Genomic DNA, 24,121 nt, shown 5'->3' on the forward strand with positions numbered 1-24,121 from the left:
ATTTAAACTTTAGTATTTATTAGCATTTTTTGAGACCGTGCCAAACTTTCACGAAAATTCACCTTGCGCGAGGGGTTCTGGAAACTAACCTTGTTTAAGTTCGGGGTATGGCTGTATTTACAACCCTGTGTGGGGCCTCTTTTACAAAACACTCATAAATTTTACCAAGTTATATGTTTTTTCTAATAATTTATTTTATTTTGTTATGTAAAATTATAATTATAGCTCACACAATATCAAAACAGATAAGAACTAAAATCAGTAAGGAATTCTGAGTATATTTGTTGTAAAGTATTTACACAAATTTACTGAGATCAAGAGATGCAGTAACTTTTTTGGAGGTATACATGTTTTTTCTAATATTTCTTTGCAAAATTACAATTATAACTGACACCATATCATCAAAGATAGGAACTAAAATCAACAGTAATTCCTCGGTATACTGATGAGCAAATAAATAACAAGACATCTTGGGAGAGAGTATTAAAGTTGCCACCATTCATTTATGGGCCATTGAAGTGATGGAAACTTACCCGCTTGATACAGCCAAACCATATGGTGCGTAATATTAATACTCCTCAGAGGGGATCCATCCACCACCCAGAACCTGTTTCAGATCCTCTCATGAGGGGATCCATCCACTAAGGGTTAAGGGATTCCAATGTACTGTAATTAGAATCTTTGTTTCTCCTTTGTATTGAGGTAACTGTGAGATTTGTCTATACTGCTCAAGAGGAGCTACTTTTTATCAAATTCGGCCACCATACTGCATTTCATTGTGACCATTTGTTATCGTTATGAATCCCTCAATGAGAGAATCTCTTACTGTGCCCTTACTTATTCTGTTACTGATAGTACATGCCCAGGCTTAACATTTTTCTTCTATTTCTCTTCTGTTGCATAAAACTTTTTGGATATGTAATACCTTTATCCTCACAGTCCGGCCTAAAATATATAATAAGCACACCCCTAGACCAGGCTAAGTTGAAGGATGGCCAATTAAAAAAAACACATCAATGGGAAGAGGATGATATGCATATGCATATGGTAAAAAAAAATTCTAACAAAATTTCTGTATCTTCCACGGGAAGTTGAAGTAAATATTTCCAACACTGTGCAGGGCCTCTTTACCAAGACAATTGTAAAAAATACGGTAATTTGACTAAGTTACAAATATTCTTTCTAATTATTTTTTTTTTTTTTTTGTAAAATTACAATTACAGCTCACACAATGTCATAACAGATAAGAACTAAAATCAGTAGCAAATTCTGAGTATATTAATTGTAAAATATTTACACACATCCTTGGATGGGAATGGTGGACAACATTCCCCTTTGACATCTCAAGGCAAACTGATCTTTCTCTCCAATACCGATTAGCTATTATAGTTGCCGTAAGAGTTGCCATGAGTCATTTATTGCCCATGGAAGTAATCTGAACACTTTTCCTGCAAAATCTGTTGAAAGTGTATGCACGAAATGCTGATTGTCAGAGGACGATACCCGGAATTTACCCTAAGGCTATAAGTGGTCGTCATCTGATGATGCCCACTCACAAAGAGTTGTTTAATTATGTTACTGTAAACTTGTGTCAAGCAAAATATACTTATATAATGTTTATATATGTATACTGTATTGCAATAGCACTTTCTTTGGGTTGCAAGTATTTTTACCTTTGCAGGATAAAATTTATTCATGTACTTCTCTTTCACTGTGGTAAACTATTCAGATTATATGATTCATACACTTGAGTATATCATTATTTACCTGCATCACTCAGTTTATATATTTATAGTTTGAATTATGACTTATGACTATTAATTTTAAAGAGCGTGCCTCTTGTCTGGTTGTTATGGTGATGTAAAAAGTTAAATGCAGTCGTCCTGCAAATAACACGAGAGTTAAATACTGCATTTTCATTTTAACATGGGTAAATATTTAGGGAAATATGTTTTCCTATGGCAATAATTTTATTTTAACATGAATTTAATTGTAAGAATCATTTTAAAATCAGTCATACGCCTGGGACATTCCACATGGCGATGAGTTCACAAACATTCACACAAACTAGTGGTAGAAGAGGGAAACCAACCCAGGCTTCCAAGACATACAACAATTATTGTACAATCATGATAATTTGACCTACAGTACAATAACATACAATGCCATGTATGTGATAATGCGAAATTTCATGAAAATGTAAAATAATCAACTGGAAAGGTACGATACATTGTAAAATTTTGGACAGTATGAAAAGATATGGAACAAACTCTCTCTCTCTCTCTCTCTCTCATTTAGGAAGTGTAAACGAAGTGTAAACTAAACTAACCTAAGTAAACTAAACTAAACTAAACTAAGTGTAAACTAAACTAACCCAGGAGGCCCAAGGGCACTGGCCTTTTTCTCGCATGAGATGCTTCGGCAGGTGGATCCTGGCTCTCCCATGCAACACCCCAACAGAAGAGAACCCCAGTGTGGACTCCCTTTCCCCCCTGAACCTCCATCCCATTTCTCTTACAGTACCTAGTCCTTCACCCAAAAACCCCCTCTGCCAGGTAGTGGTGATCTGACTGCCCTACTGTAACACGCCCAACCAACTGCTCCTTATAAGGAGATCCCACCATATGCCTGGGAAGAATTGAAAATGATCTGTTGGGAGATCGTGCACAGTATCAAGAAATTCTTTGATAGTAAGGATGCTATTGAAAATTCTCAATAGTAATCCTGACAGCATTGGACAGTTACCAAGATGTTTTCAGCCATTGGAGAGAGGCTAAAAGGTCCTTGAAGGCCATCTGCATGGAGGTGGGTACTCTTCTGAAAAATAATGATTCTTGGGGCTGGCTACTAAAATACCAGGACTAAAAAGAATAAAAAAAAAAAAATGACTTGACTTGATCTCCTATATCCTCATCAGGATCAGACTTGGCTCCCAGAGTGATACTCCCCCTGCTCCTAGCACTCTAACTGGTTCAGACTCTAACCTCATGATGCAAGGAGGATTAGAAAACCTACCCTCGTTCTTGACTCTGACACCAACAATCCTTGGTGTAAAAATTAAGATGGAACATGTGGAAATTCAGGACACAGTTGCCTTCCCCACATGGAATAGTCTGGTCTGTATTTTCACTGGAAGGCAGAAACTGCCATAGAAGGCAGTCATCCTCCTAGCTGGCTTGGCCACCAAGGCAATCAAACCTCCCTTTTTCTGCTTCAACATAAATTATGAGTACTTCAGAAGGGACAAACTCTTCAAAGTTCCATGCAAGGCTCCACCTACTCTCCATTCTAACTTGAATCACTATATTGAGAGTGAATTTGAGGGAGCTCCCTGAGTCTTCTAGGAGTGTATTATTACCTACAAGGAATGCTCTATGATTTCATGGAATGGCTAGAGAGAAGGTTTGGTGGACTCAAACATGTCGCTCCATAACATCTCCTCACCCTTACAACCCTTTGCCCTTCTGTCATGATCTTTATGAGGATTTTGTCAAGATGGACTTCAAAGAACAAGCCCATCAACAGCTGTATTGTGCCTGCCTTGCTGGGGAAGTTGGAATCCAGGAAATGACATTCCCAAGAGTTCCACTTCCCAAATTCAAGAAGTCTCACCCTGAGTCATACAAATCTCCATGGCCCTAGGGGTATTACCAAAGAGAGGTCAAAACAACAGCAGCAGCAGCAACACCATCATCCCTTTCTTGGTAGACAGAGGCATGACCACTGGGGGAAGAATAAAGCCACTTCTGGAATGCCTGTTAAGGGAAAGGGAAGAGGTGGCACTCAATGGGGCTTTGCAGGTTCGGGGCTGACTCTTGTGCTGCATCACTCACACAGGAAGTTGTCCCACTGGAGAGAGCATTGTTGTGCTAGCATGGTCATTCATCCTCTGTGGGACCTGAATCAACTATAGTGATCTGAAAGGCACATAATGGCATGTCCTCTTTCTTTCTTTCCTAAGGTTCCAGACAGGGAGAAAGATAGTTTCCAGGTCATGCCTTTTGGCCTGAACATCAACCTGAGGATCTTTTACAAAATTTGCAATGATAGTTGTCCCAGAGTTCAGACAAGAGGGAGTTCACCTGGTGGCCTAACTAGATGATACGCTAGTCTTGGGCCCACTACGTGAAATGCTTACAAAACCTATGAGTTGTAGTTAGCAGACTCCAGCCTCACACCAAACAGACATTTTGTTTGGCAGGGTCTCCATTGGATCTACAAGTATTCCTGGCCAGATCCATAGCCTCCCAGTGACAGTTGGAACAGCTCTTGGCCCTGTTACAATTCCATCTGCAGTGTACCCAATCCTCAAAATACAACTCTAGGATGTCAACAGAGTCTAGCTCTCATATGCCCGGAAAAGGCTTTGCTATCAGCTCCACCTACGAAAACAAGCGGTTGGGAAAATGCTACAGTACTGTACTACATCTGTGAACCCAGAAGGGTGCTCTCACCAAATATATCAATCTGACTCTCCTGCCCAACAGGTAGTTATACACAAGGATGCCCTCTTGACATCTTGGGGGTTTGTAAGGTAGCTGGAGCTGATGGTATTTTCCTGTCTCCCAGAAACCTGAAGCCTCTAATGACCGTTATGTCATGTATCAGGAGACTCAGCTCCCACTTAGCTCCTCTCAGTGCAGTCATGCTGTCCATCTTGCAGATAGCTCAAGCAAAGAAGTGGCACTTGTCAACAATCCACCTCAAAAGGTAGCTCATCGTGATAGCAGACTCCTTGTTAAGGCAGATGGCAGCTTCAAACAAGTGGATGTTGGACAAATCCTCCTACCAAGTGATTGCCATTCTGCTTCTACATCCATAAATGGGCTTGTTTGCCACACTAGTGAACCATCAACTGCCACTGCATGTCTCCAAACCTGGACACTCAGCCAGAAACAAGAGATGAGTCCCCACAGGACTGGAACAAATGTAGGGCTATCTACCTCTTTCCTCTATTGTCTCTGAATTTGAAGTTTTGACAATCTACCTCTTTCCTCTATTGTCCCAAAATTTGAAGTTTTGAACAAACTGCTTACCTTCAACAAAAGGAGTCATTAGTTCATTCTGCTACACCAGGTCAAGACAGCAAGAGGGAAAATCATCTACACATCACACATCCTTTCTGAGTTGCAACAGTTATGTGGATTTTCTAAATTTGGTCTAATGTAAAGATTATTAGTGTAACATTGCTAGGTAACTGGGAAGAAACAACAGACTTCATCTATCAGAATACCACTCCATATGTCTAGCATGGTTGGACTACCTCCAAATGGAGAAGTTGAAATTATGAATGAAAATTCTTAATTTTTTGATCCATCAGTCCAAGGGCAACCACCTTACCACCACCATAATTATGACATACAAAGCTGCACTGCTGGAGCCCTTGCTCTATGGGTTTGGCACAGATCCCACTATTACAGTCTTCAACTCCCTCCTACAATCCTTTGCACTGCAAAGACTGGCCCTTGCAAGCATTTCTACTACTTGGTCCTTGAATAAGGCCTACAACTCATCATCTCTTCAAATCAGTGGTCCCAATATGAATATGACCTACATGCTTCAAAAGACAGTTTTCTTGACTAGCTTGGCAACAAGAGCCTGAATAGCAAACCTGGCTCTCTTAGATGGGAACAATACTTCAATACCTGCATACAATCACTTACTTTTGTCCTCTGGCCAATATGTCCTGGCCAAGAATGATCTGTTAAGGAAAAAAATCCCCTGTTCTTTTGCAAAACCTCAGTGCTACAAATTAAACACTATACCTGGTCTAATCACTCCAGGTTTTCCTAGACTTCACCACTACCTTCCTTCTTTGTTACTAAAAAGCTGCTTGTACTACATGAGCTGAAAATCATCTTCGTTCCCCTAATTAAAAAAAGTGGACCCAAATCCTTCCCCAAGTCACATGACTTCCGGAAGTTAGGCATCTCGTTGGCTTTCGTCAAAAATACCTCCTTCAAGGCAGTTTCCAAGTTTATGGAGAGGTCATCGGAGACTTATTTCAAGCAAATCAGTTACCCTATACCTACACTGGCTGGTGGGACCCTGCTGAAAGACTAATCGAATTCAAGGACCACTTCATGCACATCAGTTACCCCATACCATTCTGACTTTGGCTGGTGGCACCCTGGTAAAGAGACTAATCTCATTAAAGGACCTACTTCAAGCAACTCAGATACCACATACCTTCCTGAAATTAAATGGTGGCACCCTGGAGAAGAGACTAATCTCATTCAAGGGTCTACATCAAGTAAATCAGTTCCCCTATACTGTGGGGGGAAACCAAAAAAGGTTGATCACACTGGGAGGAACCACAATCTTCATCATAATATATAGTTAAATTTCTAACCGATAAAGGAATAATATTCCTCAATAGATCTATCATTTTTCTCCTAAACCACATAGGGAGCATAGGAAGGCAGAGCAAGGGGTGTGAGAGAGGAGTCAACCTATCAAGCAATGGAAGAGGATGAGAAGAAACACCAGAAGAAAAAGGAAAAGACTGAGGAGGCTTGTGGCTGACCCTAACAAATTGTCTATGTAATCTATCAGCATCTCGCATCTTCCAATACTTCACATAATTATTCATCCTCTCATCAGATCACTCCTGATTTCTTCATGAGAAGAAACACCATACTCGTGCCTCAACAGCTGAGCTAGCACACACATGGCCATCATGCACAACTGAAACATTTGGTTTATACAAAACTCATTCTTGTACAGCCTAATGCTTTCATTTCTGCTTTCTGTAGTTGACAATGCAAAAACAGAAAACAAGACCAATACTGTACAAGAGAAAATCAGCCAGATATTGTCAAAATTACTACTGCTGATTCACACCGTCTGCACAAAGGCGTGGTATGAAGAATTCTGCCAAGAACATAAACATGCCAATGCTAACTGGTGGGAAACAGGTGATTACAGAGACAGTCCTAGCAGGTTAGCCAATCATTATTTTGTTTATTCTGAATGCCAATCACACCTAATGGCACGAAGATATAAGCTAACTTTAACAGTAAGGAAGATTCCTTCCAAATAATTTCTAATACCCTAGCACTTACTAAATTAAATACTGTACTGTAGTACTAAGTGGCAGTAAAAAAAAAATTAAAAAATGCACCAGCCAGGAAGAAGTAAAAAGAGATTGCTGGTAAATACAGTAAAATCCCCGTATTCGCTTTCTCGCGATTTGCGGACCCACCAATCCGCGGGACTTTCTGTGGAACATATCTATAAATTACAGGTATTCGCAAAAAATTCTGCAATTTGCGGACTTTTTCGTTGGGAAATATTCACTAATTAGTGTATTTTGATGTTATTTTTATGACTAAATACACTTTTTATGATAAAAAAATTATTTACTAATTTTCAAATATTAATAATAATAATATGTCTAATTATGGTAATTACCTACAGTAATTACTGTAATTAGAGTTGTTTTGTTTACAGTATCGACAGTTGTATCGCTGGTGATTCACTTGAATTACTTACGGTTTTTACTGGTTACAGTTGTTTTGTTTACAGTATCGATAGTTGTGATGGTAATTAACTACTGACACAACTGTCGACAGTTCAGGGCTCAGCCTATCATTAAAAATCTGTGCAGGTTTAATGTTTGCTTTTCATACTCGGCATATAAAACAACCCCCAATTTGGGGGAGATTTTTTAAGGTTAAAAGGTTGCCTTATACGCCGGCATATATGGTACATGTGAGAGACTGTGTTAAGTAACTATATCAACCCATGATAAAATATTTGAAAGAGGAAAAGGAACATAATCCTAATTAGTGTCCATGTAAATCTGCCAAGTCAGAGAAAAACTCTAGTAGTGTTGTGTGCCTTTTTACTGCAATAACAAAATAACACAAGGCTCCATGAATGAATAAAATATTTACTTATATTCAAGTGACTCCATCTTAACAGAGGAATTCTTCCTACTGTAATGTGTGGTGCAGATGCTGACTCTCCTAAATAGTGTATCAAACCTGCATTCAATACACAAAATAAAAACAAATATATATTTGGTATAGTTATGCTTTACAAAAGTCATATTTAAAATAAAATTTTGAAGGCTAATACCTTACAATGATAAGTACGCACAAATACAGGCTTCCTATACAACCTTCTAGAAAATAACCAATAAAATTACATATGAAAAAAAGATAATGATTGCTGGAAGAATATGAATTTTCATGATAAAATTAATTATTTGGATACTTACCTACTGTTAAAGTTAGCTTATATCTTCACACCGCTAGGTGCTTTTGGCATTTAAAAAACAAAAACAAAAGAACCACAGCTGACTTAAATCGTCTACAATCACGTTTCCCACCAAGTGGCTCTAGAATGTTTATGTTCTTGTCAGAATTCTTCATGACCACCCACTAAAATGTGGGGAGGCTGAGCAGATTTCCACTTTAACAGTAAGTTTCCAAATAATTAATTTTTATCATGAAAATTCATAATATTTGGAATGGATCTTACCTACTGTTAAAGTTAGTGGACTACCACACTGGAAAAAAAAAGGATGGTGGGTGAGCTAAAGCTTTATTAAAAGAGAAAAGCTTCTGAACATTCTAACCCACTGTGTGATCCTTTCTGGTAGGGTGGAGCCACAGCAGGGTGTAAGGTCCTTGTAGAGAGATTTGCCTGAGGATCCTTATGGGGAAAAAGACTCTATTTCATAGAGTATCATTGACTCCTGTGCCACAGTCGAAGAACACAATGACAGTCCAAACTAAAGACAATACTGTAACTACTTTAGGATAAGAATTTGTGCTCCTATACACCAATGTGTACCTTCATGCTCCCCAGTTAGATACCAGGATTTCCTAACAACTACCAATAGGAAAAGAAAGAAAAAAAAAAAAACTCTAATTCTGGTTCAGAAAACTGTCCAGGCCGTGACAGTTGGGCTAAGGGCTTTGCAATTCTCATATGTGATTTCAACATCTTACAAATAATGCACAGCAAAAACTGAGATACACCTCCACTGGGCGGCATGGACACCCTTATCTAGCGAAAGATTTTTAAGGAACTAAAGGAAGTGCTTACCACAAGGACATCATGAAGCTTAACTTTTAACAACAGTAAAAGTTAACACAGAATAAATTTTTAACTCCCCCTCTTAAACGTTAAAGTCTGTCCAGGTAAATCTTTAAAGCTCTAACTGAACACAGACGAGCCTCCTCCTCATTCCCTACTAGAGTAGTTAAATTAGGCACTTTCACATATCTGTTTTCGCCCTAAACAAAGGAAGAAAAGAGAGCCAGACATCCACTTGGATGAAGCCCACATTACAAGAGAGGGCTTGAAGCTCACTAATACGCTTAGCTGTGGCAAGAGCTAAGAGAAAAAGCGCCTTTAACGTTAAGTGCTTATGAGAAGATCTAGACATAAGCTCAAATTGAGGCATCATAAAAAATTTGATAATTACGTCCAAATTCAAAACTAAAACATTATGAGAAGATTTTGGGATTTCCAGTTCAAAAGATCGTAACACCTCTTTCAAATCCACATTGTGATCAATCTTCAAGTTTGAATGTCTCAAAACCGAAAATAACACAGAGCGATATCCTTTAACCGAAGGAAGAGAAAGTTGTTTCGTGTACCTAAGATACCAGAAGAACTTCATAAGGTTATCTACAGAGTCACGAGTGCTGGATATCCCTCAGGACAAGTACAAAGATCAATAAACTGACCACTGTTGTTGATACAGTTTAACAGTGGAGGGTCTTCTAGATTTGAGGATCAATTTCCTAGATGCTCTTGAAAATCCTCTAGCTCGTAAGAGACGGTTAACAGTCTCCACGCGATTAGACGAAGACTGTGGGGGTTTTGATGGAATCTTCTCAAATGAGGCTGTATGCGAAGATCTGTCCTGAAAGGTAGAGGATGAGGAATATCTACTGCTAGGAGAGGTAGCTCAGGAAACCATTTTCTTTGGGACCACCAAGGAGCTATTAATGTCATCCTTGCATTCTCCGAAGAGTGTACAGTAGAACCCCGGTCCTCGACTGTACTAGAACTCGAAATAATCAAATTTCAACATGAAATGTTGAGTAAATTTTGCGTCGGAGTTCAAACAACAGACCGGAATCCGACCCGATGAATCATATGATGTTTGTAGAAAAAAGAGTTTCGGGCGGCTGCCGCTAGTTGGCGTTGTTGGTGGCGTTCTTCCAATGCTTATTTAAAAGCATTTAAAGCCCACACATGCTGCTGCTGCTGCTGTTGAAAAACAAGCCATATTATCACATGAAATTAATAATACAGTATTTATAAACGAATTACTGTATGTCTGTTATCATAAAATTAAGAAAAATTTCGAATTGTTGAACTCGGCAGCCTGTGGCAGATATAAACAAACCAGAGCGCCGCCCTGGTGGTGTATCGCGGTACTAATTACATAAACATTCAGAATGTTTATGTAATTAGTACCGCGATACGCCACCAGGGCGGCGCGTACCGCGATACACCACCAGGGTGGCGCGTACCGCGATACACCACCAGGGCGGCGCTCTGGTTTGTTTATATCTGCCACAGGCTGCCGAGTTCCGACGTAATTTCGGAAATTTTTCTTAATTTTATAACAGACATACAGTAATTCGGTTTATAAATGCTGTATTATTAATTTCATGTGATAATATGGCTTGTTTTTTCAATGTTATCATTATTAACAACAGTTTTCATGTGTACCTGTTACAGTACATTCTGGTAGTGCCTATAAGGCTACTTTAGCCTAGCCTATGGCTCTCGGTATATCATCGGTAATACGGCCAACATTGGTCATAGGCCAACTTTTTTGATACAGTATGCATTTAAAAATGTAAAAGTGCTTCTGATACGGTAAGTTATTCAACTCTGAACCTATTTAATTGTAATTTGTGTAAAGTTTTGTATAAAAGGCAAGGTTGGGGTAATGACTGGTGGTCAGGAATGGATTAATCCCTTTTCAGTTATTTCTTATGGGAGAAATTAACTCAGAATTCGACAAAATCGAATCTCGACACTTCTTCTGGAACGAATTAGCGTCGAGAACCAAGGTTCTACTGTAACTTGTTGATTACTTTCCTCAAAACTGCAAATGGGGGAAAAGCACAGAAGTCTAGGTTTGACCATACTTGGAGAAAAGCATCAACTGCCCATGCCCGAGGGTCCTGGCATGGAGAACAGTCAATTGGTAGTTTTGTATTCTGGGTGGTTGCAAACATGTCGATGTATGGTTTCCCAAAGGTTCCACAACCCCTGACAGACTTGTGGATGAAGAGACCACTCTGACAGAAGTAACTGACCTTTCCTGCTGAGTTGGTCTATGATAACATTAGTTAGATTCACAACCTCTGACGGGTTTGTGGATGAAGAGACCACTCTGACAGAAGTAAATGTCCTTTTCTCAGAGTTGGTCTGTGATAACGTTAGTTGCTTCCTGGGATAAACTGAGGCAAAAGAATGATGTTCCTGGATTTTGCCCAAAGGAGAAGGTTCTCTGCCAGTCTGAAATAATTTCTTGATCTCGTGCCCCCTTGCCTTCTTATGTAAGACAGCAAAGTTGAACTGTCTGAGTAGATTGCAGTCATATTGTCTCTGACAAAATGTCATACTTGTATGAGGCTTTTCCAGACTGCTGAAGCTCTAGATTGTTAATGTGCATTTTCCTTTCTGCTACTGTCCAACTCCCTGACATTTCGATGTGTCCCAGAATGGCTCCCCAACCTGACAACAATGCGTCTGAAGACAACAATATGAGGTCTGGGTTCTTGAGGTCCAGAGGCAGACCCATCAACAGTCTTGACCGATCTCCACCAACAGAGAGAACTCAAAAGACTTGGGGGAACTATCACTGGAAATGAATCTGGATAATGAGACCTGTCTCAAGTGTCCTCGAGATAAAACTGAACTGGTCTCAATCTTATGCAGGCCATAAAGACAAGTTTCTCTAAAGAGGCCATGTGGCCCAAAACAGACAGCCATTTCTTGGCTGGAATATTTTTTAGAGATAGAAAATTGTCTACTCATCTCTCCATCGGAAAAGCCTGAAAAGACTGAGAGTTGATCTTCATCCCTAGATAAACAATTGACTGGGATGGAAGAAGTGTAGACTTGTTGACAATGCTCAGAATGCCTAACATCAAGGCTAGTCAAGATCGCCCGAAGCTAGTTGGCGAGAACTAACCAGTTGTCTAAGTAAAGGAGCATCCGGATGCCTAGCAAATGACTCCATCCCACAACATTCCACTAATGAAGCCAAAACACAGGTGAATGCTTGTGGGGCCATGCTCAGACCAAAACACAGGGCCTTGAATTGGAAGATTTTGCCTTTGAAGACAGAGCGTAAAAATTTTCTTGGCTGAGGATGAATCAGAATGTGGAAGTGTGTGTCTTGCATATCGATAGAAATCATCCAGCCTCCCTTCTGGATGGTTGCCAGAACAGAACTGGGTGACTCCATCGAAAAGGGAGTCAGACGAACTTGTTGAGACTGGAAGCATCTAATACTGGCCTCCAGCCCCCAAGGTCTTGGGAACAAGAAAAATGTGACTGTAAATCCCCGGTGACTTGTCTAACACTAGTTCGATCGCCTCCTTGCGTAACAACTGTACAGTCTTCTGTAAAATTCGGAATCTCTCTATATGATGATGGTACACTGGGAAGGATATTGGAGATGCTGACAGGGGAGGAGGAGTAACAAAAGGTACGACATATCCCTCCCTGAGCACCTTCACCACCCAAAGTTCTGCTCCGAGCCTTTGCCATACACTCCAAAACTCTGAAGATGGGCTTCTACTGTACCTTGAGGGCTCAAACCATCAGTTGCGGTTGCTTTTACGATTCTTTCCTCTAAAGCATGAGACTTGCTTACCTCGAAAGGGCTGACTAGACGAGGAAGAACTAAATGATGACTTGGGTAGAAAAACAGCATGAATTTTGGGAGCAGGACCGGAAACCGGCATAGGTGCTGGATGCTTGAAAGAGACTTTACAAGACTGAGCTAATAATTCTCTACTTTCCTGATTTGAAACATCTTCAGCAATAATTTAAAAACATGGAGGTTAAATGGACGCTGATGAAGGGCACCAAAAAGACAATTGTTCTCGTTTCTCCAAAACAGAATTATATAGTAAACATACGAGACAATTCTAATACTCCAGAGCTTCATCCAGCTCCGTCTCTCCCTCAAGAATAACATGATCTTTCACTTGGTGCAGTAAATGAGCAATAGTGCTAAGCACAAGTTCTGAAAAGGAGAGGCCTTCAATAGCGTGAAAAACTGATTTCAAAAGCGCTTCTGCCTCATCATTAGACCAAACTATTTTACCAGTTTCGAGAGTTCTACATTTCATAGGGTCAAGCAATTTGAAATAACTAGTGTCTTGAATGGGGAAAGGACGAAGATCTGGCAACACTCCTGTGTGATAAGCAACTGAGGTTTCATGAAAGAGGAAACAGTAGCCATCAAATTCCTATGACCTTCTTTGAGGGATAAAGCTTTCGATATTGCACCACACCATGCAAAAACAGAATCAGACAATTCTAACTTCTTACTCACTTGAACCAGAGCCGAGGTAGAAGCCAACAAAATGACAAATTTTTAAAGTAACTTGTATTTTTCCTAACTATACGAACCTGAGATCTTTATATAGGAATATACTTCAGCGTGGCTGGAGACCGGCTGTTTAACTTTAAACAAGGTGGTTAAGTATGTAGTTGGCTACTGATTATGGGTGGGAGTCCCGCCCAACCAGTCGGTATGCATTCACTTTGCCTTTTGGCCCAGGGAGCAGAATGAGGGGTGGCATGAGGTAGGCATATAACTGTAAAGACCCAGGTTTGTATAATTAGGAAAAATACAAATTACTTTAAAAATTTGTCATTTGTTCCTACACAATATACAAACCATTGGTCTTTACATGGGAAGACTTACTTCCTTGGTGGGAGGATTCTGAGTAAATTTCTGAACTGACAGGTAGTTTGCATCACCTGGGCCTCCTTCCTGGTCATGTAAAAGCAAAGGAAGGAGACCATGCCTCTGACATGTTAAACAAAGGTGTGAACAACTGTGTGCTCAACTTTCAGACTTCTGGACCTTTCAAAATAATGTGTGTAGCAACACTGCTTTGACAACGGCTAGGATAAACCCAGAGCGTCAGAGACAATAAAACTAGAGATAACCAACGGGTCGTTTTATCATCAACTCCTCTCTCCCCTTGCTAGAGAGAGGGGTGGACTTGCTTCTATTAATCTATCTAAGATTACAGACCGTGTACTCAGTTATTTAGGCTCAACTGCATGTGACTGATGGCCACTCGCCCCTCTCTGCAAAAGAGGAAAGAAAGATAAAAGAGAGAAGGGAGGGGGCCAGTCCCCCACTCATATTCACTCTTCATCACCAAACACCTTAGGAGAGATGCTAACTGTCCACTATGGGAGCTGGGCAAGCTAAATAACTTGCTGAGCAGCCACCACAGGACCCAGGGAAAAAGTGTCCCAGGGCCCCGTGGGCAACGTCCTGAAGGTAGAAAGACATGACAGTGGGCAGCCTAGACCACTTTCTGTCTTAACACTTGCAAAGCCAACAGGTTCTTCCGGAATGCGAGAGATGCACTAATGTCCCTAACCTCGTGAGGTACTCGGAACGAACTCCTGGCTACTTGTTGAATGTAGAGTCTGCCCGTTGATAGCCTCAGAAGTCTAGAAAAGAAATTGTTCTTGAACGCTTCTTTCTTAGCTGAGCCAACACTAATGAAGAGTTGTCGGCACTCAGGCCTGAGATGTCGAGTCCTCTGAAGATATCCCCTCAATGTGGGACCACCTTGACATGGTGAGGGGGCTCTTGAACCCCAGGAATTTGTTCCCAGGTTTGAGTCCAAGAGTCACATATATAACTATATCTGTGGTGGTTCACTATATTGTGACTGAAAATAATGAGTAAAAACGGCCACAATAATGTAATTGATAAACTGTATTTTTCAAGATACAAAAAAATACAAAAAAGGGATAAAAAACAAGGGAGCTTTTGACCGTTTCCTCAATGGTCCTCTACAGCCAACTGAATAAAAATACTTGTTTTTCTTAAAAAGACACGTTGAAAAGAATTTTTGACAGTCGATCCAGGAAAACATCGAACACTCTTTTAGTGTGCACTTGGCAGTTATGTAATGGCTGTTTCCCCGTATCTGTAGGCCAACCGTTGTGATCTTAATAGCTGTCGCCTGAGCATACAGTGCTCACCACTGGTGACTAGGTGGTTCGTGGGTGGAGAACGACTTTCAGCATCGGTGCCTGTTGTTTCTGCGACAACTGCCACTTCGACAACCTGTGCAGGGAGAGATGAGGGAGACACAGTATCAGGGGCCTCGAGAAACTGCCTGAAATTTAAATTTATGGAATGACAGACTAGCCTGTCTGTATGTATGTCCTCCTGTGTAAAGGCTTTATTGCCATCTAATGTGTTGCAAATATTTATCAAAGCCCCCTCCATTACCCTTCTATGGCCTAGTTGACTACTTCCATATATAGTTTTAGCTCCCTCTCAATCCATGACATGATTATTCTCCCAACAATGTTTAGCAATAGCGCTGTTTTGAGCGAAGTCCCTCAAGGTAGCGTGCTCAGCGTCACTCTGTTTGCCTTGGCAATAAATGGCATCTCTGCAATTATTTCTCATGATGTCCTTCATACAATTTTTGTGGATGATATTTCCATGTCGTTTTCTGGAGCAAGAATGTCCACAACTGAGAGAAAACCTCAGTTGATAACTGATCGAATAACCAAATGGGCAGATTTGAATGGCTTCAAGTTCTCAAACAGCAAAACTGTTGCAGTTCATTTCTGCCACATTCGTGGACTAAATCCTGATCCCGATGTATCTCTTAAAGGACAAAGAATCCCATGTGTAGAAGAAACCCGATTTTTAGGCTTAGATTTTGACCGAAGGTTGACATGGCTTCACATCTTAAAATGCTGAAAGCTAAATGCCTACAAATTTTTAATTTCTTTAAAGTCCTAGTTAACAAAGTTGTAGGGTTGCGTTATGCCAGAAAGAACAATTATATCAGAATACTGAATGCACAACACACAAGGGTAAAATAAGGGGTTGGATTTGCATTATATCACAAAAGAGAGTTACTCTCCAGATATAAGCAAAAAGAGCAACACACTAATATATATCATGAAAACATAACACTAACAAACGAATTTGCTGAATGGCAGACACAGAAGGAAGAGCGACACGTCTCTCTCCATGGCCAAAGGCAAAGTGAATGCATACCGACTGGGTGGGTGGGACTCCCACCCATAGTCGGTAGCCAGCTACATACTTAATCACCTTGTTTAAAGTTGAACAGCTGGCCTCCAGCTGCGCTGAGGTATATTCCTATGTAAAGACCGATGGCTTGTATGTTGTGTAGGAACAAAGCGAACGATCAACTGGATCATCTTTGGTAAAAAGGCATGGGTAGAGCAAAGCAGCACGATCTAACAAGCTCCTAAACACTGAAGGAGAATCATCTGAATCAGGGTCAAAATCAGCTAGGTATAATGGAAGGACCAGCATTACAGGAATCATTAAATTCTCATGGGAAGAAGATGGTAAAGCGCCTGGGACAAACAGCGATGAAGTCACAGGATGCAGACCAGAAACAACAGGACGTGGGGGTTCCGATGACTGGGAGGGAGACGGTTGGTTGTGAGAAGGTAGAGGATTTTCACATGGCGTCACGGCGGGAGACAATTCAAACACTTTGCACTTACGCAACAAATCCACAAGAGATGTAAGATTCGACTCAAGAGACGATCCGACTGAAGTAACAGCCGGAGTGGTGTGTAAAGTACAAGAAGCGGCAGAAGGGGAAGGGCCACTAGTACAAATAGGAACAGTAGACAAACAGTGACGAATGCTAGGAGAGAGACAGAGAGGAGGAGATTGAATAGGAGGGGGCGGGGCAATGTCAGCAACGGAAGTAATAAAAGATGGTACTGGGTGAGTAACCGATTGGACAACATATGTATTTACGCAAGGTTCGGATACTACTGGATTAACCGGAACCTATCTAAACACTCAATGGGCTTGCATACATTACTTTCACTCCTGATAGGACACAATAACTGAAGGAATCTTTCGGAGAACGTTTCAGTGCCAAGAAAGCAGATGGTAGAGAGGTGGTGAAGGGCACAAACCTTCATTCCGAGACACGTCATGGTTCCCTGTCAGAGGTGAAGACCAAATGATGCAGGGCAGTCCAGAAGGCAGGCTACAAGCAGACAAAGGCCCCATCACCTCTCTTAATGGGGGAAACCGAAAAATGACAATCCCCATGGAGGGAATCACGATCTTCAGTCACCAAGTCAGCTAAATGTCCAACTGAAATTACAGTACACCCCTGTATTCGCGGGGGATGCGTACCACCTGCCGCGCCCCCCCATAGCTAGAACCTGCGAATACTTAGAACCCTTTTAAAAACACTTAGAACTACCTATTTTGATAGTTCAAAAACACTTAGAACTGCCTAATTTGATAGTTCAAAACACAAAAGAAAACTAAAAATGCTTAAACAGGTATTATCCTACTTACGATGGGGTTAGATTCCAAAACAAACCATTGTTTGTTGGAAAAAACATATCTCGAATATAGCCATGCTTACACTAGGGTATTCGGTACCATGTATACATATATGGTAGCCAACCCTACACTATAAAGTATACTCTATACATACATGGTATAGTAATTATTAATATCAGCTAATTCTGGAGGTTCATGCAGTGACTTATGATAATTCAATACAATGAGAAATTGTATAACAAACAAGAATTAGCTTAGCCTACAATACGGTATATCGTAGACATATGGTAGCTAGCCTACATTATACTGTGCTCTATATTCACATATCGTATTATAAAACATCAACATAACGAATATGCATCTTTTCCATAGATCTTTTAAAATGTTATGCCTTAATTCCCTGTATCCAATAATATTGTATATAGTCTTAAATTGCTTTTGTATTATAAATTACGATCATAGCGATCAATGTTTTGATTTGGAAATGTTTACGCGGTGTTTATTTCACCACATTTAACTCAGTTCAGAGCGCTTTTCTTGCTTCTGGTTAGCGTAAATGAATCTCTAGATACTTCATTTATATGGGGCAAGGTTATTTTTCGTTATACTGTACAGTGTTTTAAAGTCAAAATGTAACTTAAATACGTCTCGGTGTGAAATTAATTTAGCTATTTTTTTGTTAATAGATGATACTGGCCGTTTGGGAGCATTTGTTTTATGTAAAAAAATCAAGATTCCGTTCGTTATTTAAGCTTGATTTCATCATAATACGAGCTTTATGTATTTATTGTTTATCAGCATAAAAATAGCAGTAATGTGTTCTTTCATGCCCAGTAGTTTTGATTAAAATACTTTCTCTCCAATTTTAATTACAGTCGGGTTTCATACATGTTGCCGATGCACGATAATTTATAGTCATTAGCAGCTTGAACATTGTTTTCTTAGCTTAGCTTCAAGCTATAAACTTGCAGCATAAATTTAGTTTTCGACGGGGCATATCTTTAAAGTCGGAACCGTTGAAAATGTCAAAAATCCTATCTGGGTTTATCCATACAAATTATGATTATTCTGAATATAATTTCTGATGGTATGATGTAAAAATATACCAGTCCTATTCTACTTAATGTCATTTGTATTGTAACGTACGGTAATTGTGTATTACTGTACAATGGTTAAAATACTAGCAAAAGGGCTGTTGTTATCCGATTCGGTGATAAACAAAACAACACGATGGTTGAATACTAGCAAAAGGGCTGTTGTTATCCGATTCTGTGATAAACAAAACAACAGTTTCTCAGTCGGTTGTTTATGGATGTACGCATTTACGCAAGAGTATAAGGTTACTAACAATACTTTTATCATTCTCTGTTACTTTTATAACTAGAAGATGGGATAAAGAGTTGGAGGAACAGAAGCTGGTCTATTGTAATTTGGTCTCTCTTGGTGCCTGGTTGTACGCTGTTGTCTGCGCCCGCGGGAAATTTAAAAATATTTTATTAATATTGTCATATTAGTATTAATTGCTTAACCCAATGCAAAATCGAATTATCGTAAGGTGAACTATCACAACTCGAGCACTACCTGAGTATTTTAATAGCATTATCACACAATATGCATTTAGCCATGAAAATAAGATGAAAATACAGTATTATTAGTGAATATTTCTCAGTGAAAAATACTGTGAATGGGCAGATTTTCAGCAAATAATGTGTATATATGTTCCACAGAGAAATCTGCAAATAGGTGAGTCTGCAAATTGTGAGACTGCGAATACGGGGCATTTACTATAACAATAAACTAATATTACCTTCCACTATACCTAAACTTTCCCCCTGAACCAAATAGGGAGCAAGGGAAGGCAAAGCATTAATAGTGAAATAGAAATCTGGCTTGTCAAGCAAAAGAGGAATGAGAGAAGGGGTACAGCGGTTTGAAGGGATAGAAGGAGTAGTATTCATTCTTTCATCTGACCATTCTTTATATTCTTCACAACGAGAGGAAAAATCACACTCCTTACCCCTACATGAAAAACACACAGTGTGGCCATCATGGCTAACCGAATACAAAACTTGTTCCTATACAGCCTAATGCTTCTATCTCAGCTGGTGGTGGAAGACATAACTCAAAACAAAACCAAGTACAATACCAAATAGAAGAAATAATCTAAAACTCCAAAAACAGCCACGAAAGATCCAAAATTATTACAGCCGAATTCCACCACGTAAACAAGGAAGAATTCTGACAAGAACATAAACATTCTAGAGCCACCTGGTGGTGAAAACAGGTGATTATAGACAGTCTAACCAGGTCAGCCATGCTTCTTTTGCTTTTTTTTTTAAATGCCCATAGCATCTAGCATCACAAAGATATAAGCTAACTTTAACAGTAGGTAGGATTCATTCCAAATAATACATTTCTGTTACAATAAGCTAACTTTAACAGGAGGTAAGATTCATTCCAAATAATATACTGTATTTGTTACAAAACAAGTACAAATGTGCCAACGTTTCTTCAGCGCAACTGAGTTTTCTGTACAGTGTGTAATGCTCTATGAAACTCTCAAAGTGTTGCGGTATGAAACTCTCAGCCATGACCAAGCAGCGCTCAGTTGCTCCCCAGATGCGGTCATGTGAAGATGTGTCGGCGGCTGGTACCTCTAGTGTGCCAGACGCATGATCCATGGCTAACCTTAACTTTAAATAAAATAAAAACTACTGGGCCAGAGGGCTGCAATTTGGTATGTTTGATGACTGGAGGGCGGATGATCAACATACCAATTTGCAGCCCTCTAGCCTCAGTAGTTTTTAAGATCTGTGAGCGGACAGAAAAAGTGCGAATGGACAGACAAAGCCATCTCAATAGTTTTCTTTTACAGAAAACTAAAAATCACAAATACTTACATCTACATGAAACATTATTAAAACGTACTAATACCCTGGTGAATACTGTACTCTCAAACATGTTGAAAATGCCCAAAATTCTAAAAAAAATTCCTTTCTATGTAAGATTTCTATGTAAGAAAGAGTTGGAAAAAAATATGAAGACCAATCAAAACACACATGTTCACACTATCAAATATTTGCTGAAAGTGACAGTGACTCAACTTAAGACCATGTACTATGCCTTTTGAAAGAAATCTTACCCATTACAGTATCAATGGCTAGTTCACTTGTTACATAAAATAATCAGCAGATATTTAATTGTTTCTATTGGGTAATAAAGACAATAGAAATCAAGAGGTTTGTTTATTGTTCTTCCAATTCAAAAGGGATAATAATAAAGAATTAACAATTACATACTTATTTTTATAAGGATAAAACATAAAATTCCTTTCAATGTCAAAGACCAGCACATAATAAAAGAGGTCTTTCTAATCTTCCAAAAGCAGCATTGCACAATTTAATCTAGCAATATTCTGATATATTCACAAAACAAATTTTTTGATGATATACTTAAACAGGCACTATATAGGCATAAGAGGAGTACAGTAATAACACTAACCTTTCCTGGTATAAAGCAGCACATCTGGCAATCAACATACTTCATAAAAGTCATGTTGAGTAAAGAAAGTCGGGTTTCAATGGCTGTAAGGATGTCACAGTGCCGATAGAGATGATGATTCCGTCGTTCTGATTCTCTTCTTGGCAGTTGACTTTTCACCTATAGGAACAATCAATGTTAATCATCTCATGTTTGAATGTTCATTTAAGGTCCCTCATTTTTAACACAAAATAAATATGAATGCTTTATAAATAATTTCCATGCTTCATACATAGAAACAAACTAATGTGGTACAGTATACCATTTCAAATGCCCAGTCCATGGATGTCACAGCTCCTATGTTGGTATGACCTCCATGAAAACTGTCGTGCTCAAGAAGGCACCATAAAAAACCATATGAGAGTGGCGCACCATATTAGCATCACAAGAAATACAATGGTAGGGAACATGCAGTAATAGGAAAGGCAGCCATGACAGACAGACCTGAGCCGGACACCACCGAAAATGGCCCTCCTGAACAGGAACCGCATAATATTACCCGAGATTGTGCTAGCTGCCCAGCAACCAATCAAAATATACAGCCGGTAATACCAACTATGTACTGTAATGACTTCTTACCCTTGCTCTGTCACTCAACAAGGCTGCAGTAGTGTGACCACCACACAAAAATTTTTGGCTTATGTGGACACCTCGCCAATTAATCACAGTGGAGTTTTGTCCTCAGGCAATCAGCAGTCAACATGCATTCGACGCCCTGCTCACCACCTTGTACTGTATATAATTAGCTGGAATCACTACAACAGACAGTTTAATTTTGTATTTCGGCATTAACATGATCAGTAGGGCCTGAGCAGCATGTGGCCTAGAACAACACCAATGAGGATTTTCTCCTGAAAAAAGAAAACACAGAAAATGAACTCCATATTTCAGTTACCATATAACTGTTACAGTGTATTCTTCCTACAAAAAACTAACCCAGTTTGCAACCATTTCCCTCTTCAGTGAATGATGAACATCAGCAGCTTACAGGCAGAATGCGGTAAAAGCAATTACTAGAAAGATAAGAGAAAACTCTATAGTATAAACTGAATACAGCTGATGCAGCTATCAATTTCAACACTAAATGCTTAAAGGGGGTCTTCTACCTACATATCACTTTTACTAATTTCACTGTCTGGCGAAGTGTACTACTGAAAAATGAAGGATGAACAGCTGGCTGGAGCAAGAGAAGCAACAGAGACATCCTTTGGTAGGCAAAGCCTATCTCATCTACCACTACACTCAAGCCTCCTTTGAATTCAAAGAAGTCAACCAGATAAGTTGAAGGGATGGCGAAATGAGTAAAAGTAATAAGGCACATTGAGTTAAAAGTAATAAGCAACACCAATTAAAAATGATAAAAGTAACGTCTGCATCTTACTTTATCACTTTTAACTGGCTTGGAAAGCAACATCATTGGTACAGTAATGTATGGTAGAAGGTGCATGGGTGGGTGAGCACTCAAGTGCTTATAAACTTTCATGAATTGGCCCAAAAGCTACTATTTGTCATTATATGTCACTTTCTTTTTTGCTTTTTCAATGGCTGATAGTTTGTTCATTCATTGGCTATATTCGAAGAATACTAGTGCACTTTGTAGCAAAGGGCACTTCACTCTTTTGCCAAGTTGCACATCGTTCCTCAGCAATCACACATGAAACTGTCGCTATGTGATTGTGTGTTGCAATGCTTTCCCTGATCCTGCAGCATTGCTGGTGCTGTTATTAATGTGTGTGTGCGGTGCTGTGCAGTGTATATGGCCCAACCACCTCCTAAGAGGGCCAGGAGAGTGCTAACTGCTCAAAAAAGAGAGAGAGAGAGAGAGATAGGGGAGAGCTGAAAATAATTGAATCAAGGATGGCTGGTATATGTCCTGTTGCATGGCTGAATATGCTATTGTGCACCCTACCTTACAGGGCACCAAGGCAGCCACGGAAAAGCTGAAGAAGTACACAATGGACTTTAGGAAGACAATGTCCAGGAATGAGGCTTGCAAGGTCATGGCTAAGCCCTGAACAGTTTACCTTGACCTATTTTTGTCAGCAGAGGTTGTCCATGGTGCCTAATTGAAGGATGATGCTACAAAGTTTGCAAGTATGCAGCATGGAGTTGTGGACTTGGAGTCATCTACGGTTTGGCTGCTTTGGTTCAAAATTCGACATGGGCTTTCCAACAAGAAGACATGGTGAAACTCTGGATGCTTCTCAGGAGGAAATGGAATTTCAGCAGACACTGAAAGACTTAATGAAAAAAGATGGCCTTGTCTTAAGAAAAATCTACAGTGCAGATGAAACTCTTATTCTATTGCTCCTAGACCACTACTACCTTGGGTGATGAGAAGGAAAAGAATTTACCCAGTAGAAAGCTTTCCAAGCAATGCTTGTCTGCTCTGTTAAGTGCAAATTCTTCTGGTAACCATCCTTGCATATCAATCGTAGCTGAACATCAAAGCAACTACATGCATTGCGTGGGTTGATGGGTAGTCTTCCAGAGATTTGGTATCTTTCAGTAAAGGCTTGGTCCACTCCAAGATTGTTTCTGATTGATTCCATTACCACTTTTGTAAGGTTATTCATCATCAGACACAGGACCTTGGAATTGCTAGAGGTCAAGTGAAGGCTTTCCTTCTTTTAGACAATGCACCTAAGCATGTTATTACAATCCACCCAATAATGAAGGCCATATCAGGGTCATGTTTTTACCTCATAAACTGCACTCATTCAATCGAAGAACAAGGTGTTATTGTTTCAACAAAATGGCTATACCAGAGGAAGTTCCAGTGGGAGTTAGTGAAAGTGTTCAAGGACAAGGATGAAAAGGGGCAAGGATGGCCTGGATACACTGGGGAATGGACTCTTGAGAATCTGTGAAATTATTTACTGAAGTCTGCCACCAAAAACTTTGCAGATGCTTGGAGGGAAGTAACCATGTACATCTTGGAGCATGCTTGGAACCATATCCTGAAGGGTGAACAAGGCCTGGTTGATTTCCAAAGTTTTAATGTGAAAGACTTTTGTG

The 24,121-nt window shown here is 39.8% G+C and overlaps 1 protein-coding gene across 2 annotated transcripts in view; it reads right to left on the bottom strand.

The window, feature by feature from the left end:
• pall (pallbearer) overlaps positions 1 to 24,121 on the bottom strand; it is a 131,240-nt gene that overhangs the window by 74,345 nt on the left and 32,774 nt on the right. For both annotated transcript variants that reach the window (XM_067127150.1, XM_067127159.1), the window contains exon 3: positions 21,065 to 21,223. In XM_067127150.1, coding sequence (XP_066983251.1) covers positions 21,065 to 21,223 — 159 coding nt within the window. The remainder of the gene's footprint in view (positions 1 to 21,064; positions 21,224 to 24,121) is intronic.

Source organism: Macrobrachium rosenbergii, chromosome 3 (genome assembly GCF_040412425.1).
Source record: "Macrobrachium rosenbergii isolate ZJJX-2024 chromosome 3, ASM4041242v1, whole genome shotgun sequence".
NCBI classification, from domain to species: domain Eukaryota; kingdom Metazoa; phylum Arthropoda; class Malacostraca; order Decapoda; family Palaemonidae; genus Macrobrachium; species Macrobrachium rosenbergii.